The sequence below is a fragment of the Malaclemys terrapin genome, chromosome 12 (assembly GCF_027887155.1).
Source record: "Malaclemys terrapin pileata isolate rMalTer1 chromosome 12, rMalTer1.hap1, whole genome shotgun sequence".
NCBI lineage: Eukaryota > Metazoa > Chordata > Testudines > Emydidae > Malaclemys > Malaclemys terrapin.
Window position 1 is genome coordinate 26,497,548 of NC_071516.1, and position 19,948 is coordinate 26,517,495.

At 40.5% G+C, this 19,948-nt stretch overlaps 1 protein-coding gene across 1 annotated transcript in view; it reads left to right on the plus strand.

The window, feature by feature from the left end:
- The window catches only part of NCOA6 (nuclear receptor coactivator 6), a 66,854-nt gene that overhangs the window by 40,742 nt on the left and 6,164 nt on the right, over positions 1-19,948 (plus strand). Inside the window, exons 11-14 of the mRNA XM_054045630.1 lie at positions 1,024-1,145; positions 2,719-5,640; positions 8,511-8,579; positions 11,093-11,129. Coding sequence (XP_053901605.1) covers positions 1,024-1,145; positions 2,719-5,640; positions 8,511-8,579; positions 11,093-11,129 — 3,150 coding nt within the window. The remainder of the gene's footprint in view (positions 1-1,023; positions 1,146-2,718; positions 5,641-8,510; positions 8,580-11,092; positions 11,130-19,948) is intronic.

A 19,948-nucleotide genomic window follows, 5' to 3' on the forward strand; every position in this document is an offset into this window, starting at 1 on the left:
TATAGACCATTATACTAGCTCTAATTGCTAGCATCACAGCCCCTACCTTGCAAGCTCCCTACATCTCTCCCTGGCACTAAGGTTAGTTGCTGAGGACGGGAATGGATTCCACCAACATTCACTTCCAGCTCAGATTATTGGGGGACTAGGGGAAGGGCAAGGAACCTCTTCACCACTGTACCACCTCCCCTGTTTTGCTGAAGTGATCTCACTTTAATTTTAACTTGGAGCTTTCATGTAGTTAAGGTTCTCCTCATCTTACATGTATATGCATAGCTGTCAAGCTTCAGCCGCCATCTCTGCCCTAGCTTTCTCACCAATAGGTGGTAATGATAGTGAACATCCTCTGGGTATGTTTGATGTCCATAGAATTGACTGTTTTCTGTATTAGGAAAAGGCTGTTTCCAGTGTCTGTGAAAGGATTAGATACAATGGCCAAACTGACTATTTTGGTACTGCTTCTGCAGAGTTTAAACATGTATAATTGAGTTCCTGGTGACCAAGTTGCAGAGCCTCTGTATCCACAATCCACAGATCTCTACATTCTGGCTAATTAGCCTCGGAAGTCTAGTATCTCAACTGATTTTTTCTGGAATCTTGATAGAGGACTGTGAGATATGGAACTAGTCTGTTATGAGTATAATATGGGAAATCATGGTGCAGGACCTTTTAAAAAAAAATTAAACTCTTCTAACAACCATATGCAGTTACACTATAGCTGTCACTGTGTTATTAGAGAACTATTCAAGCAATCTGGGGACATGGGTTCTGTTTGCCTCTACCCGTTTCTGTGTGTGATCTTGGGCATGTCATTTAACCTGTGTGTGTGTCTACCTATCTGTGAAATGGGACTGCTTACCCACTTAAGTAAAGCACTTCGAGAGCTATGAATGAAAAGTACTACATAAATTCTAAGGATTATTTATTTTTCAATCTTAAATAATTCAAGCAAATTTAGAACAAAATTTGGCACTGGCTCTGGAACGGCTGAATGTTCTTTAATTACTATTATTTCTGTTTAAGTTCTTCAGAAACACGTCCAGCTGGCCTGGAGGAGACTGATCAGCCACCGTTGCCTGGAGAGCAAGGAATAAATTTAGACAACACGGGCCCCAAACTTTCAGATTTCACAAACAGGCCACCAGGTGATAAGTTCTTAACATGATTATATAATGTAGTAAACAAATATGATATACAGTATTTTTTTAATTATGGGAATATTATATGTGGGGATATATATTGTTTCTTAACTGACATCAGGCATTAGCAAATAATTGGTGCATGTTGTCTAAATGTTTTGTTTCATTTAAAGCTTTAAGCTGTATTTGAACACTTAAGGCCAAATTCTGCTCTGCATTATACCTGGAAGTATTCTATTGAATTCAATAGGATTTTACAGGGATAACATTTTAACCTGTGAAATTTACTATAATTGTTTGGCCAATATTCACTTTGCTTTCATGTTTCTGTCAGTGAAATTTAGAGATTTGTATTTGATTTGGAAATCCATTTTGGACTTGCTTTTATTATTTTACCTGTTTTTTTTCTTGGTGCTTGTATTTTTAAGTCTTTGGCTTATTGGTCTTATAGGGCATAGAGTCAGAGATAACATTTGTCTTTAAAGACTGATTTCTTTACCTAAAAGTAGAAGTTTTTGTCTATTTTATTGCTTATTTTTGAAAGATGTTATTGATAGAGACATACTTGCTCACTGTCTTTTTTTAGAAGCGATCTAATGGTAACATTAGGGCCTATAGTACATCAAATTGATATGTTATGTATTTCTTAAATAAGGTCATGGAGAAACTAGTAAAAGACCTAATTAGATTTATCCTCCCTGCTTATACAGGATAGAGACCGCAGGTAGAGGATATTTCAGATGTTAAACCATAATGGCCATTAGGACCACCACACCATTTTTGCTGTTTGGCTATGTGATATGGTGTGGGATTTTGCAATGTACCCCTGAAGCTGTCAAATTTCAGTCACGAATTTGCTCTTCAGAGTCCCACAGTTGCTGTTAATTTTTTTCCCATTTCAAAGACATACGTAAATATAGGCAATGTTCAACTCTGCCCTTGTCAGTGAAAATATAGCTATAAAAGCCTGCAGAGTCTGGCTAGGTCTACACTGGGAGGGGGATCGACCTAAGATACGCAACTGCAGCTATGCGAAGTTTTACCTGACCGTGAGGACGGCGGCGAGTCGACCGCTGCCGTTCCCCCGTCGACTCCACTTTCGCCTCTCGCCGCAGTGGGGTTCCGGAGTTGATGGCTGAGCGATCGGGGATCGATCACTACCAGCCGATCCAGCGGGTAGTGTAGACGTACCCTTATTCTTCAGATGAGGTAGACCCAGAATTGTAGCTACTGATTGCTGTAATAAAATTACATGCCTCCTGCAATTCAAGGTTCTGGAAGTCAGCGGTACGTTAAATGAAGCATTATATGTAAGCCCCTTCAAGGCACTGATAAATGCCATGTGGGTTTTTTGTTTGTTTGTGTTAACCATTTTCCCTTGGTAAAATGGTTCTTGTCCGGGGGGGTTGTAACCCAGGAGTGAATATAAACTTGTAGATATTAATTAAAGAGAACAGTGTCATGTTACACTGATACAAAAGGAACATTATTTATCTGTTGGAGCTGGTCACACAAATACTGTTTTTTCTGAAGTTTCTAAGAATTAATAACGTCTAGGTTTTTTTGTGTCTGTTTTTAGGTTATCCATCTCAGCCAGTTGAACAAAGGCCTCTTCAGCAGATACCACCTCAACTTATTCAACATGCGCAGCAGCAGCAGCCACCACCCCCACCACCCCAGGCACAGCCACAGACTCAGCAGCAACAGCAACAAATGATGATGATGCTTATGATGCAACAGGATCCTAAATCAGTCAGGCTTCCTGTGCCACATGGTGTTCATCCACCTAGGGGCCCTTTAAATCCAGAAACTCAAAGAATGCCAATGCAGCAGAGTGGTAACATGTCAGTAATGGTTAGTTTACAAGGTCCTGGATCAGTACCTCCATCTCCTGATAAGCAAAGAATTTCTTTGCCAGGCAATCCTCCTCTGGGGAATAGTGCAAGAAAGATGGTTTACCAAGATAATGTACAGAATCCTTCCAGTTCACCACTGGGAGAAGTTTCATCAGTACCCTCTCTCCCAGAAGGAAATGGAGCTGATGGGCCACCGACATCAGGGGCTCAAAATAATATGACCTCTCATTTAGTAGTTTCACAAACTCAGTTAATGATGACGGGGCCAAAACCTGGACCTTCTCCACTTTCAACTTCCCAAGGTGCAAGTCCTCAACAACAATCTAATTCTTTACCTGGCTCTCATACACACCATTTCCCAAATGTAGCCACCCCATCTCAAACTTCAAGGCCTAAAACCCCAAACAGAGCAAGCCCAAGACCATACTATCCTCAGACTCCTAATAATCGTCCACCTAGCACAGAACCTTCAGAAATAAGCTTATCTCCAGAGAGACTTAATGCTTCTATTGCAGGTCTCTTTCCTCCCCAAATTAATATTCCTTTGCCTCCAAGGCCTAATCTTAACAGAGGATTTGATCAACAGGGTCTTAATCCAACTACCTTGAAGGCCATTGGACAAGCCCCATCAAATCTCACAATTAACAATCAGTCTGGTTTTGCTGCTCCACAGTCTCACAAGCTGGATACTGTTGTTGTCAATTCAGGAAAGCAAGCCAACACTGGAGGAACAAAGCGAGCAAGTCCAAGCAATAGCAGAAGGTCCAGTCCTGGATCTAGTAGGAAAACCACGCCAAGTCCTGGCAGACAAAATTCAAAAGCAGCTAAATTAGCATTGCCGACTCCACAGAACCCATCACTTTTGCAAAACATGGAACTACAAAGAAACATGGTAGTTGGTCCAACTTCTTTATCAACACCTGTGACAACAAGTTTTCCAAATAACAACATGCTGAATACTCAGAATCCTGCAATTTCTGTATCTGTTATGACTGGCATTCCTGAAGACAGCAAAGAGAGCCTTAATGTTTCTCAAGACAATGAATGCCAAAGTACACAGGTTGTCCAGGGTAACAAAGACCAGCCTAATATTGAACTAAAAGGCCTTCCCAGCCAAGAAATCAAAATTTCTGAAGAACAACCAAAAAAAGATGAGCCATCTTTAGATACTAACAAGCTTCCCAGCTTGGAAGAAAATAAGACTATGAGAGAGGCACCAACTTCCTTAAGTCAACTTCTTGATAATTCTGGAGCTCCCAATGTAACCATTAAACCCCCTGGGCTCACCAGTCTTGAATTACCATCAATGGTAACCTCTGGCGAGGAGCTAAAGAAGATAGCTGTTGTTCCTCCACTACAGGATTCCTCTTCAAGCAAAGAACCTTCTAGTTCCTTAAGCTTGCCTCAGAATAATGAAGCCTGTTCAACTCAAGTGCACCAAGAACTAGGAGAGATGAATTTAAACGTTACACAGAATGTCCCTCCAGTAATACAAAGACCTGTTAGCTCCTCCTCTATTTCCACTTCTTTACCACCCAATCAGATAACAGTTTTTGTAACTTCAAACCCCATTACATCTTCTGCTAACACATCAACACCATTACCATCTCATTTACAGCCTACATTAGTCTCTACTGTCGTCACTATGCCCAATGTAGGTAACAAAGTTATGGTTTCTGAGGGACAATCAGCAGTTCAGTCTAATTCCCGGCCTCAGTTCATTACACCAGTTTTTATAAACTCATCTTCAATCATTCAGGTTATGAAAGGATCTCAGCCAAGTACAATTCCAACTGCACCATTGACCTCTAACTCTAATTTAATGCCTCAGTCAGTTGCAGTTGTAGGTCCTCTGCACATACCACAGAACATAAAGTTTTCATCAGGGCCTGCTCCTCCTAATAGTCCTGTCCCTAGTATACCAACAAGCAGGTCACTGGTTCTTAATCCACTGGCAGCTCCTATTCAACTTCCTTCTCCCCCGTCTATGGCATCTTCAAATGTTCTTCCACATCCCCATGTTCAACAAGTCAAAGATTTTAACCCAGATGAGTCCAGTTCTCAAGCTAGTGTATCAGCTGATCAGTGCTCTGTAACGGCGACACAGTCTGGAGCTGTGGTTACATCTCTTCTAACAAGTAGTCCGGGATCTTCTGGAAACAGGCGAAGTCCAGTTTCATCCGGTAAGGGAAAGGGAAAAGTGGACAAGATTGGTCAATTTTTGCTGACCAAAGCATGTAAAAAAGTTACAGGCTCCCTTGAAAAAGGGGAGGAACAACATTCTTTGGATGGAGAAGTTGAAGGCCAGGGCCCTAATAATCTGGGAACAGAGCAATTACCTGTAGAGCTAGACAATAGAACTGTGACACCTCCAGCACTCAGTCTTCTAAGACAGAGCACTTCTGGGCCTGGGAATTTGAGTGTTAGCACGGCTGCTACTGTTTCTGCTTCTGTATCTCCAAGCTTATCAAGCAACACTCCTCCCACGAATGTACTGTCGGTAGTAACCACTCCTATAATCTCAGAGCTTGCACCCACCGCTCCAAGCACTAATAGTAACCGTGGTGGTTTACCAGATGAGCAAATTGGGATTGGCTTAGTGGAGGAAAAAGGAGGAGCACATCAGGAATTGCCACAGAATATAGGTACGTACTCTGTGTGCACTGTTATTCTCCCACCACCTATTACAATTATGAGCCAGAAATTCAGCTGATATGTGGAGCTTTAGGAATCTGCATTTGCAATTAACATAAAATCCAGACAGTTCAACAGAGGGTAATATTACCCAGTTGCTGCTCCTAGAGCATTGTTTTTATAGCATCTGAATGGTATAACTGTGCTTGTAACACTACACTGAAAATAGCTTATTTTTATTTTAAAAAGTGTTTCTTGTTCCCACATTTAACTCAATTCTTACATAAGAGAATTGCTGTCGGTCAGCTCTTAGAACAGAAACAAAAAGCGTCTTCATAAAAACTGTGATTTCAGTTCAGCTTTATGAGAGTCTTTGAGTGTATTAAGAGGCTGCATTAATTTTTTCTACATGCTGAGCTTGTGAAAATATTCCCAATTTTTAAATAATTTTATTATGTGAAATTCATAATTTTTCTTGCTACTGCAGTAGATCTGAAAGATATATTTGTGTTCAAAATACAAATTTACTTGCTCAAAACCATTTCTTCCCCTTAATCCTGTTGTGAAGCAAAATACTTAACATGAGATTTCAAGTGCAGTATGCTCTGATGCTATAATGCATGAGTAATTTCACTTAAAGATCAAAAGTAGGGAGAAAAATTGTATTTGAACACATGTAAAGATGATAAAAGGTGTACATACAATTTCTGTTGTTCAATCTCTTGTGACCTATAATTTCACCAATTCTCCAACCAGGAAAATTCTGTATGGATTGGAAATATTCTTGCCAGAGAATGCAAGTTTGTTTTTGTATTATGTTTAGAGTGATTTTTCTTTCAAATTAGTATGTGAAGTAAAACTTTTGTCCCAAAGAATTAAATGTGGGTAAGAAGACTTAACTGTGAGCATGAGCACAAGGTCCCCATTCTAAAAATGTTAACCCTTTCTGGAAATTATTAATTACCATCAATGTGCAGCAACTTTTTTAATATTCTCTTTTTTCACTTAAAAAGAGTGAGTTTAAATATCCACATTTCAGAGACACAAAGCAGCAAGATGTAATTATGAGTAAATGTCATGTGAGAACAAAAAGTGTCTTGATGTCTAACCTGGGTTTTTTGGTCACTATTACTATTCAAGCAGCTGAAAAGGTTTTAAGATGACCCAGCTAATTTTTGCTGTCATTTTTATAGTCCCCCTGAAAATGGAATGGAAATAAAATGGCTTCTGAAGTAAATTCTTGGAAGCATTTCCCGTTAGTGCTTTATATCATGAAATTTGGACACCAGGATTGAAATACTGACACCCTTGAATGGGAATTTTTCCATAGATGTTAATGGGGCCACAATTTCACCTGAAGTATTATTGATAGCTTTATCAGCTAATTAGATGTCTTAACATTATTCCACAATGGGGGGCGGGGAGGGGGGGGAGAGGTAGCTGTTAACAAAAATCAGCCATGACAATCTTCCTCTAAAACATTGATGGCAAACAATGTTGTGTTACTTTCCAAGTGACTTTGCTGCTGCTCCTTTTATTCAGTATGTGAGATAAATACCGAGAAGAGGAATGGGAACAGATGTGTAATCTAGTTACAGAGAGAGGAGCTTTCCTTGGAAGCATAAAATATAATATGGTAGAGTGACCTTGTTAGTTCATGGGAATATAACCCCTGGAATTATGTAGGTTTTATTTCAAGAGTACAAAATAGATAGTTGTTCTAATGTTTGCAGCAAGCTGCAGTTCCACACTTGAAAACTCCATGTCTCACTGAAAAGTAACAGGAACCCCTGTCCCCTTCCTCCCCGCCCCCACACCTTTTTTTTTTTTTTTTTTTGACATTCTGAACACTATGTAACCTTTTTCAGCCTAGCTGGTTATGTAACATAGGCAGTAGTTACAAACCCATAACGTGGTGTGGCAACATTTAACTTTGAAATAGTAAAAGGGCTGGTGATTGCTGCACCAGTTCCACACCAGAGGTGATGGTATTTTAAAGGTGAAAGCAAAAGCCTTTTTATGTGCGAAGAAGCTGCCTTCAAGATTGTCTTTATCCTGTAACTTGAGTTCACCAACTTGTAAAGCAGAGGTAGATAGTTGCATATTCTATGCTGTTTTAGATTTTGGCAGTGGCATCAGCCACTGAAGGAAGATCACAGAATTTCAGTTAGACTTGCCATGCAGTTAAAGGAAGAACTGAGTTTTCAGTTTTATCTCAAAATGTATGTATAATTTTATGGCTCTAAAGTTATATAGTCAGTTGTTTAAGTTGGACCTAAACAGTTCTGGGTTTATTTTCTTTTTGAATTATTTAGCATGTTTTTTTTCTAACAAGGCTGTTTTCCCCTGCTTATTTTTAACTTAGTAGTATAAAGAATATTAAGTCAGGTCTTCGTTGGTTTTTCTGGAGGTCTTCTTGAGAATCTCTGCAATGTATTTTAAACTCTTGTAATTTAATTGAAAGGGTAAGAGTGTTTAACATTAATAGACATCCTTTCTCCCAAATGTTCATTAGGTATTGGAGTTGTATCATTGTTAAAACCAGAGAAAGACCAGAATTAAAAAAAAAAAAACTAAATGAAAATCCCTTAACTTTTTCAGTTTTTTATCTCATGTGATGTCTAATTTCACCAATTCTCCAACCAACCAAACTATATGGATTGGAGAAATCCAAAATTTTTAATGCAAAAAACAAGCAGAAATTTTTTTTCTCCTTGGTTTTTCTACCACCGCCACTTCCCTCCCCCAAAAAGAAATGCAATCAGTCTTAGGTTACCATATTGCTGTGTAGGCTGGGCTGATCGTGCAAGGCAAAAAATCCTGTAATTGCTTTTGAAAGAAAAGTGGATCAGAGCTGACTTTTTCCTCCCTATTATTTTAGCATCTTCCCAACATTTAACCCAGAAGGAAACTCCAGTTGCAACACCAGAAAGTGCTGTTCAAAGAACAGGTAATTTTTACTATGGAAATCAGCATACACCTATGCGTTATGTATGCAACTTTGCATTATTTTGCATTTCTCGGAAGCAGTTGCCTTTTGTTGTACACACTGTCCTTATTGAAACGATTTTGATACTGTTATTCATTGAAACAGTTATTTCATAAATTTATGGGAATGATCAGCATGATAGCTTGGGTGCCTCCTGCTGTTTAAGCATTTTGTCCTGCATGCCTTAATTTTAATTTATGTGAACAGACTATATTGTTTTTTGAAATGTAGGTTGAAATTTTCAAAGTAGTGATGGGGATTTAGACACATTTTCCATTTATTTTAATGGTGGTATATTTACATCTCCCAGGACAGCTTTGAAAGTCTCAGCCATCAACTTTAAGGGCTGGATTTTCCAAAGAACTCAGTTCTCCCATTTAGATACCTAGATGATTTTCAGAGGTGTTAAATGGGAGCTCCTGGGTGCTGAAGACCTTTGAAATCCATTTAGGTCCCTAAATGGGAAACTGAGTGCTCTTGAAAAACTGTCCACATCCTTAGAGGCCTAAATATGTGCTGCTGGATACATGATCCCTTTTGAAATTCTGGCCCTAAAATCTAATTTCTTTTCTACTCGTTTTTTTAATGAACCCACAGCAACGTTTGCACCGATCCATTTTTCTTGCTGCCTTTGGGAAGAGCTATTTGCTATCATCTAAGATAATAGACATATTAAATTCTGTTTAAACAAACAAATCTTGCTGAGGCCTTTATCCTAAAAACACACACACGTGAGTAGCCCCACTGTCATTGATGGGACCATTAATATGTGTACAGTTCAGCATGTGTGTGGAGGCCTTAGTGTGACTGGAAATGGGTCTTGAAGAAAAGACTGCACTGACTTGTTCAAAAACATCCATTTAAATGAAAGAAAACAATTACAGGCAGGCATGCTTTTGGGGTTATGTTCTGCTCTTCAAGCTGGGGGGATGTGGGTGTCACAGGAAGTTCATGTGAAGAAACCGCAATTCTGATTTTTACTATGGAATATTATCCTTGCTTATAGAATTCTGCATGGAAGGAAAATTTCTAGTAATTTCAAAATTCAGTCTCTTGCTCTAGATTAGCATATTCAGTCCATTTTGCTTTTCTGTTGTTGTGGGTCAAACAAGAATATGAAATCAGTGATTTGATAAGCCAACTCTCCTTATTTCTTAGTGAGTTTTTAAAAAATTATTTTTCTAACTGTCACATTTGGAACACACTGTAGAAAAATTACATTTTAATTAAAAAGTTAACAGGCATTGTTAAAGCATTCTTCAAGGAAAAGCTTGTCAGTGCTTTGTGCAGCAGTGGCTAAGAAAAGTGAACAAAATTTTAGGATATTTCAGGATGGAGTGGAGAATAATACTGAAAATATATTAAATTATAACATTATTCTGTCAATCAATGGCATGTCCTTGTCTGGAATACTGTGTTCATACCTGGGCACCCTGTCTCAATGAAAACTTAGCCAAAAGAGCGGGGATTCAAAGACTGGCAACAAGAAGATTAGAGACCTGGAAAAAATCTGATTAAATGGGACTGGTTACCATAGAGAGGAGACATACAAGAGGAGCACATGCAAAAGTTGTACAAAATAATGAATGGTATGAAGAAGGCAGACCAGCAGCTTCTAGTAATCCTTTCTCATAATATAAGAACAAGGGGACATTCAATAAAATTGAAAGATGTCAAGTTTAAAATTGAAAAAAGGAAATACTTTTTCATACAATACACAACAAGACTGTGGAACTCATAGCTATAAGCTATCTTTGAGGCCAGGAGCTTAGCAAGACTCAAAAAAGGATTGTACATTTATATTAAGAATATCCTGACTTATACTTTCAAGATTTAAAAAAGAAACCCCTTTGGAAGGGATATAAGCCTTCATGCCTCATGGCATAAGGCAAAGACTAACTCAAATGAGGGTTAAGAAAAACCTTTCCCTGTGGACAGGCTATTCTACAATTGCCTTCTGCGGGGTTTCTTGTACCTTTCTCTGATGTAGTTGGTGATGGCCACTGTCAGAGATGTGATACTGGGCTAGCTGGACCACTGGTCTGATCCAGTATGGAATTTCCTAGCTATAGGGTTGTTTGAGAGTAACAATTGTCTTGTAGAGTAGGGAAGTTATTTTACCAACCCAGTTTAGGATAAGCGATCTGAGATAAATAATGGTGCCTAAAGGGTTGTGTTTATTTTGAGGCAAAGGGTGGGATCAAGTTATACTAATGAGAAAAAAGTTATACTGTATGTTACACTGAGAATATTTAAAATGAAGTCTAGGTTTCTTAAAATATAGATGTGCCTGTGTATATTTCTGCTGTGTTTTAACATTACCATGAAATGTTGTGAGAGAATCCTACAGTGTATTTCATAGTTTTCCCCCAAAGCTTATATTACAGGTAGCAGTCACATATCTTCCAGATATCTGATTTTTAACGTGTATATATTTCCGCAGCAGGTTAGAAATATATCTTTTTCTTTTGCAGAACTTGAAGCAAATGCTGCAATAGTTGCTGGCCAAAGGTAAGTAGATAGTCGCTATAGATTCAGGATGAATGTAGCTATCTTTGGAGGGTGTCTGTTTCTCTTTGACTTTGCCTTAATCATACAACTTTCAAGAAATTCTTTATTGCCACAGCCTCTTTATTCTCCTTGGCCACACATCTTTTTTCTCTATTGAAAAGACTGGTTAGGCCAGGTGTTATTAAAGTAGGATACTGTTGCATTAAGACTCCCAAATGTGCCCCTACACTTCTGGACAGCAAACTTGTGTATCACCTTGTCAGATCGGTCCATCAGCCCTCACAGAGCCCTCACATGTCATTCGTATTGTTCTAGCCATTCCCTCAGCCACCCGCTGACCAGGCTGTCAGTGGTACCGGACACCCGATCAGCATAGCGCATCACAGCCCAGAACCCCTGAGCTCAAGCGATCCACCAGCCTCCCAAGTATCTGGGACTATAGGCGCATGCCACCGCGCCCGGTAACTCGTATATAGTTAGTTTTTATAGATGTGTACTGCTTTTATTGTTTTTAGTCGTTTTAGCGTAGACTAGCTAGTTTGGGGGCCTGTTTTTTGTCTTTGCTCTCCCTGCCCCTGGTATCCAAACACGGGTACTGTACTATGCCTCAGGCTTTAAAATCTGTGCCTCCCTGCCCTCATTCCTTCTCAGTCAGTGACAAACATCAACACTGCCTCTTCACCTTGGGAGAGGGCCAGGTGCAGTATCTATCAGTCCTTCCTCAACCGTACCCAAGAAGGGTTGGGCTCTCTACCTCAGGAAGCATCTCATGGAGGTTGCCATGAGACTTCCTTCAGATGCAGGCCAGGGAACCCCTTCTGTACATCAGCCTGAACAGAACTTTGTATATGGTTGCTATCATTTATTCTGCTGAAAACTGATATTAGTAGAGTCTTGTAGAACATACATGGACAGGTGCTGGCTAACGTATTCAGTAATTCAGGTGGTTAAACATCAGGATGAAGTATGATTTTCATGATAGTACCGGTCTATTGATGTTTTGGGCCATACCTTTTAATAGTGGGAACCTTAAATTGACTATAGGAGTATCTAATGATAGAAATATTGCTAGACTTTTGACAGAGAGAAAATAGTTATGCTAAGACTACTGATCATATCTTTCATGCTCTTCTAAATACAACAGAATAGCTGTTAGCCAGGGCAAATGGTAAACCTTACCCACGTAGGGCCCACTGGGATAGTGGGGAGTACCAAGCTCTAAATGGGGGCTAACGCTATAAACCTCTGCAGGCTCTGGGGCTGCCCCTGGCCGGGAGGGGGGAACCAGAGCTGCCTTCGGCCGTCGGAGCACCCTCCGTGAATCCTCCTTAGGTGTAGCCCTCCTCGAAGGCAGCAGAAAAAAAAATGCAGAGTTCCTGGGGCTGTTGCTGAGTTAATTATTTAAAATAAACGATCTTGTTGCATGCACTGGGCTATCACCGTAATTGTATAGTTAAGTCTGGAGATTGCCTATCATTATAATCTCCCTTTAGCTTCAGCAAAGCTAAACTGAAATTTCGTGGGTGAGAGTGTCTTATAGTGCAGAATTTTTCCGATAAAATGAGGCTAACAAACCAGACATATGGGACATACGAGGGCTCACAAAATGAGGTTACAACACTTGAACATTTTTCTAACTCTTTTTGACACATTATGTGACTCCAAAGTGTCTGGGAACTCCAAATATGTTTGTGTCTTATTCATAGATTCCAAGGCCAGAAGGGACCATAGTGATTATCTAGTCTAGCCTTCTGTATAATACAGGCCAGATAATTTCCCCAAAATAATTCCTACAGCATATCTTTTAGAAAAACATCCAATCTTGATTTAAAAATTGCCAGCGATGGAGAATGCACCACCACCTCTCATGACTCATTATCCTCACTGTTAAAAATTTACACCTTATTTCTGGTGTGAATTTGTCCACCTTCAACTTCCGGCCATTGGATCATGTCAGAACTTTCTCTGCTAGATTGAAGAGCCGATTATCAAATATTTGTTCACCATGTAGGTACTTGCAGACTGTAATCAAGTCATCCCTTAACCTTTTCTTTGTTAAGCTAAATAAATTGATCTCCTTGGGTCTATCACTATACATAGGGCCCTACCAAATTCACGGTCCATTTTGGTCAATTTCATGGTTATAGAATTTTAAAAATAATAAATTTCATGATTTTAGATCTTTAAATCTGAAATTTCATGGTGTTGTAATTGTAGGGGTCCTGACACAAAAAGGAGTTGAGTGGTCGCAAGGTTATTGTAGTAGAGGGTTGCAATACTGCTACCCTTACTTTTGTGCTGCTGCTGGTGGTGGTGCTGCCTTCAGAGCTGGGCAGCTGGAGAGTGGTGGCTGCTGGCCGGATCCCAGCTCTGAAGTCAGAGCTGCCGCCAGCAGCAGCGCAGAAGTAAGGATGTCATAGTATGGTATTGCCACCCTTACTTCTGCCCTGCTGCCTGCAGAGCTGGGCCTTCAGTCAGCAGCCACCCAAGTCTGAAGTCAGCAGTATAGTAGTAAGGGTGGCATGGTATTGGATTGCCACGCTTATTTCTGCACTGCTGCTGGCAGGGTGCTGCCATCAGAGCTGAGTGCCCGGCCAACAGCTGCTGCTCTCCGGCCACCCAACTCTGAAGGCAGTGCAGAAGTAAAGGTGGCAATACTGCGACCCCCTTAAAATAACCTTGCAACTTCCCTGCAACTCCCTTTTGGAACAGGACCCCAATTTGAGAAACACTGGTCTCCCCCTGTGAAATCTGTATAGTATAGGGTAAAAGTACACAAAAGACCAGATTTCATGGTCCATGACACGTTTTCATGGCCGTGAATTTGGTAGCTCCCTAACTATAAACCATGTTTTCTAAGTCTTTAATCGTTCTCCTGGCTCTTCTCTGAATTTTCTTCAATTTATCAACATCCTTCTTGAATTGTGGACACCAGAACTGGACACAGTATTCCAGCAGCAATTGTACCATTGCTAAATAGAGAGATAAAATAACTTCTTTATTCCTACTCAAGATTCCCCTTTTATGCATCCAAAGATCGCAATACCCTTTGGCCTGTAGCATCGCATTGGGATCTCATGGTCAGCTGATTATCCACCACAGCCCCCACATCTTTTTCAGAGTCAGTGCTTCTCGGGGTAGAGTCCTCTGTCCTGTAAGTATGGCCACATTCTTTGTTCCTAGATGTCTATGTTTACATACACCTCTACCTCGATATAACGCTGTCCTCAGGAGCCAAAAAATCTTACCGCGTTATAGGTGAAACCGCATTATATCGAACTTGCTTTGATCCGCCGGAGTGCGCAGCCACCCCCCCCCCCGGAGCACTGCTTTTCCGCATTATATCAGAATTCGTGTTATATCGGATCGCGTTATATCGGGGTAGAGGTGTATAGCCCTATTAAAACACATTCTATTTGCTTGTGCCCAGCTTACCAAGCAAACCAGATCGCTCAGTGACCTGTCCTCGTTATTATTTTCTATTCCCCCAGTCTTTGTGTCATTTGCAGACTTTATCAGGGATGATTTTGTTTTCTTCCAGGTCATTGATAAAAATGTTAATAGCGTAGGACCAAGAACCGATCCCTGTGGGACCCCAGTAGAAACGCACTTGTTAGGTGATGATTCCCTGTTTACAATTGCTTTTTGAGTCCTGTCAGTTAGCCAGCTTTTAACCCAGTGGTTCCCAAACTTTTGTTTGGTGACCCTTTTTACACAGCAAGTCTCTGACTGCAACCCCCCCACCCCCTTATAAATTAAAAACACATTTTTAAATAATTAACACTATTATAATTGCTGGAGGGGAAGCAGGGTCTGTGGGTAGAGGCTGAAAGCTTGTGACCCCCCACGTAATAACCTCATGACCCCCTGAGGGGTCATGACCCCCAGTTTGAGAACCCCGCTTTAATCCATTTAATGTGTGCGGTGTTAATTTTTTGTCGTTCTAGTTTGTTAATCAAAATGTCATGTGGTACCAAGTCAAACGCCTTACAGAAGTCTTAAGTATATTACATCAGCACTATTACCTTTATCAACCAAACTTGTAATCTCATCAAGAAAAGATACAAAGTTAGTTTGACAGAATCTGTTTTCCAAAACTCATGTTGACTGGCATTAATTATGTTACTTTTTTTAGTTCTTCATTAATTGACTACATCAGTGTGACAGTTCTTGGGGTACCCAGGATTGTGCTGAAGCCAGTTCCCCTGGTTCACTGGCTCTCCCCCCCTCACCATCCCGGAGTGGTACCTGGGCTGCTGGTGCTGGGGAGAGATGGGCCAGCTTAACGGGGGATCCCCAGCTGCTGCTGCTGCTCTGGTGACCTGAACGTGGGAGCTGCGGTCACTCCGGCGCCAGCTGCTGAAACAATGCTGCCACTCTCGTGCCTCCCAGTGTTGCTGTAGCTGCCTTCCTGCCCTATCCCCTCCCCATTGCTCTCCCCACTGTCCCCTGCCCTTGTCCCCCTCGCCCCAGTGCCCCATCCCCCTGCCCCATTCCTCATCCCCCTTCTCTTCCCCCTTCCTTTCCAACTGCCTCTTTTCCCTCTTCCCCCATTATCCTGCATTATCTTGCCTGGGATCGATGTCAGAATGACTGGCCTATAATTACCCGTGTCATCTTGTTTGCCATTTTTAAATATTCTGTAGATATTTAAATATTCTTTCTTCCAGTCTTCTGGAACTTCCCCAGTGTTCCAAGACTTGTTGAAAATGAGCTTTAACAGTCTAGTTAACTCTTCAGCCAGCTCTTGTAAAACTCTTGGATGCAAGTTATCTGGACCAGCTGATTTAAAAATGTCTGACTTCAGTAGCAGCTGTTGAACATCCTCCTGAGATACTAGTGGAATGGAAAGTGTATTATATGATATGACTACATCATCTGTTTTTCCCCGAATACAGAACAGAATTTTTATTGGACTTTTCTACTTCTTCCGCATTATTATTATTGATAATTCTATCATTTTCATCTAGTAATGGACCAATACCATTGTTAGGTTTCTTTTTGTTCCTAATATACTTAAAAACAAAAACAAAAAAACCCCTTCTTACTGTTCTTCACTCTGCTGGCCATAGAGTTCTCCTTGTGTCCCTTATGATTTGTCTACAGTTCCTAAATTCCGATTTATAATCATTACTATCGACTTCCCCTTTCTTTGATTTGTTATATATTTTAAAAATTTATAGGTGCCTTCACTTCCTCTTTAAACCAGATCTTTTTTTAACCAATACAGCTTGCTTCCTCGATTGTGGCTCTTTGGGCATCTAGTAAAGTGTTCTTAAACAATTACAAATTATCAGTCACACGTTTCTGATTTAAATTTTTCCTCCCAGATGATTTGTCTCATAATTGTTTTCAGCTTTGTAATATTGGCCCTGTTAATGCACCAACTATATATACTACTAGTCTGGACTTCATTCGGTTTGCACATTATAAATGTGATCAAGTCATGATCACCTGTACATAAGCAACCATTAATTTTTAATTCTGTGATCAGTTCCCCCTCATTAGTTAAGGCCAAGTCTAATATAAAATTTCCCCTGTGTTGGATGCCATACTTTAAGTTAGGAAATGGTCATCTGTAATATTAGAAATTCTAAGGATGTTGGAGTACTGGCAGCATGAGACCCCCAACATATGTCACTCAAATTGAAGTTGCCCATGATCACACACCTTTTTTCCCCCTAACATTATAAATAGGTGCAAAGAAGCCGGTCACCCTGTTCTCTTGTGTGATTTGGAGGTCTGTAACAGACACCAATACCCCATCCTGTGCTTTATCTTCTAGGACATCTAAAAGCATTCAACATAACTTTCTTCTGAGTTATCAGTGACTCAGAAACAGGTAATGGCTTTTTTGGCAGTGTCTGTCACTTTATGAATCCCTCTGAAGTTTTCTGCAAGTCAGTTTTTATGGAGTTAAGGAATCCTCCCAAGCTGAATGTGGACTTCCAGAACTGCGCATAAGTATCACGCACATTAGGAGAGCCCTGCCTCATGAAAAGTACTAAAGGTCATACACAATTCAGGAAAGGTTGTCTCTGGCTGTTTTGGATTTCCTAATCCCTGTAAAAGCAGCAAGGGCAGTGGCTGTAATGGCACCTTCAAATGTCACACAGTCTTGTGCATTAATCACAGGTATGGGGAGTCAAACCTCCAGTTCCATTTCCACCTCTGCCAATGACTGGACATCATACTTACAGGCATTTACAAATGTTACTTGGGTAGGCCTCACAACACCCCTCTGAAGTAGATAATTATCATTATCTTTATTTTACTAATCACATATGGGAAAACAGAGGCTAAGGGACCTACATGTGGAATGCTAATCTAATGGATTAGTCTAAAGTGCAATGTTTCTCAATCTTTTTGTGCTGGTAACCCGCTTTGGACTTAAAAAAAAAAAAATCGTGACTCCTCTAGAAAAAATTGCGACAGCCTACCTTAAGCTCAGGGCTTCAGCCCCCAGGAATGGCTCTAGGCACCAGCAAACCAAGCACGTGCTTGGGGCAGCACAATTCCAGGGCTGCGTTCTGGGTAGAGTTTTTTTTGTTGCTTAGGCAGTTGTGCTCTCGGAGGGTTTTTTGTTTTTGTTTTTTTGCTTCGGCGTTTGCCCTCTTGAAGGTGTTTTTTATTTTGCTTGGAGCGGCAAAAAACCTGGAGCTGACCCTGTCAGCTCCTCACGTCTTGAGGCACAGGGCTTCAGCCCCACCGTGGCTTGCAGGCTCAGGGCTTCAGTCCCCCATGAAACATGTAAATTGGCTTTGTAGGGCCCCAGGCAATTTCCCTGCTTCCTACCCTTTAGTGCTGGCCCTGCTTGCAACCCCCTAAATCCCTCCAGTGACCCCACTGGGGGTTGCAACCCACACATTAAAAAACACTGATCTAGTGGGTTAGATATGAGATCTGGAGAGCTGGGGTCGAAGCCTGGCGTTGACACTTGTTTTATGTCTTAGGCAAGTCATTTAGCTTTTCTGTGCCTCTGTATTCCCATATGTAAAATGGGGATATTTATTTGCCTACCTGGTTACCTGCTCTCTGCCCTTCCATGCTTGCCAATGTTCTGTGCCTTTTTGTCTTTGTAACTTGACTGTTGAATTCCTTGGCTTTCAGACATCAGCTGTTAAAACTACAAACTTGTATAAGTTTTCTCTCTTAAAATGAGGATTTCCTCTTAGAAGTGACTATGTAAAAATAGAACCTTTGTACTCTACAGATCTCCTCTGTGTGTTTTTTCAGACTCAGGACTGCTGACTAAAATACATTTTTATTCTTGTTAGTCCTGCAGAGACGTCACATGAAGAGGGCATGAAGTGAATTCTGTTCCTTCTTGTGTGTTATCAACAGAGAGTTGTTTAATTGGTTCCACTTAGTTACCTTGTGAACCCACAGAAGACAATGGGGTTGCATAGATGTCACTGAGGGCTTCATTTGGCCTGTTGAAATTTACTGGTGAGTCAAGGTGGGTGAGGTAATATCTTTTACTGGACCAACTTCTGTTGGTGAGACAGACAAGCTTTCGAACTATACAGAGCTCTTCCTCAGGTCTGGGAAAGGTAACTCAGAGTGCCACAGCTAAATACAAGGTTGAACAGATAGTTTAGCATGAGTAGTTAGCCCATATTCTAAAGGTGAAGTGGCTTGTTAACTCCCCTGTAGTCCTAGGACAAAAAGGGGGGTTAGTGGGTTACAGATTGTTGTAATAAGCCGTAAATCCAGCATCTTTATTAAAGTCAGGATTTTTAGTGTCTAACAGCAGGGCTCCCCTTTTGAAAGTGTTGTGCAGGTTTCCTTTGCGGATGAGGACTGATAGGTCAGACATAGAGTGATCACTTTCTGAAAAGTGTTCACTCATAGGGGATACAGGTTTTTTTTTTTTTTTTTTTTTTTTTTTTTTTTAATTTTTCTCTGTGAGCTCATTCAAGAGCATAGTGATTGTCTGGTTTCACCCACATAGTCGTTGTTGGGGCATTTAGTGCACTGGATGAGGTACACAGTAGCATGTGTAGGATCCATGGATCTTGAAAAGAGTGTTGTGGGGGATATTGATGATGGTAGCAGTGGAGAGATGTCTGCAGGTTTTGCATCTGTTCTGCTAACGTCTGGTCATGGTCTTAATAAAGACACTGGATTTATGGCTTATGACAACAATCTGTAACCCACTGATCCCCCTTTTTATCCAATGACTACAGGGTGTTAACGGGGCACTTCATCTTGAATGGTCCTTTATAAATACGTTCTGAACTATCTGTTTAACCTCATATTTAGCTGTGGCACCTTTCCCAGACCTGAGGAAGAGCTCTGAGTAGCTCAAAAGCTTGTCTATCTCGCGAACAGAAATTGGTCCAATAAAAGGTATTACCTCAACCACCTTCTCTCTAATATCCTGTGGCCAACACGGCTGCAAAAACACTGCATACAACAGTGAAACTTATTAGTGTCTGTGTATGAGAAGAAAATAACTTAGCTTAATTCCCAGAGCACAAGATGAGTTTGCAAGGCTGGTAGAAATGAGTAAACGGTTTTAAATGTAAACAAATGTAAACACCTGCTAATATGGTGTGAGAGAAAATAAATGTGAAGCCCCACAGTACCATTGTCGAATAACTTTTCATGGCAGAACTGCACTTTGTTATTAATTCTTTCAAAGCATTAAACCCAGCTTAATAAAGCCTGTTTTGGTCTGGGAATAAATCATTTAGAAAGATTAGTGAAGCAACTCTTCTTAGTTGTACAAAATAGTTGACAAGAGTCCCTTCTTACAAGTTCACGATTCTCTCTTGTGTTCATTTGTGACTTCAGTTCTGTATTTCCTTATTATA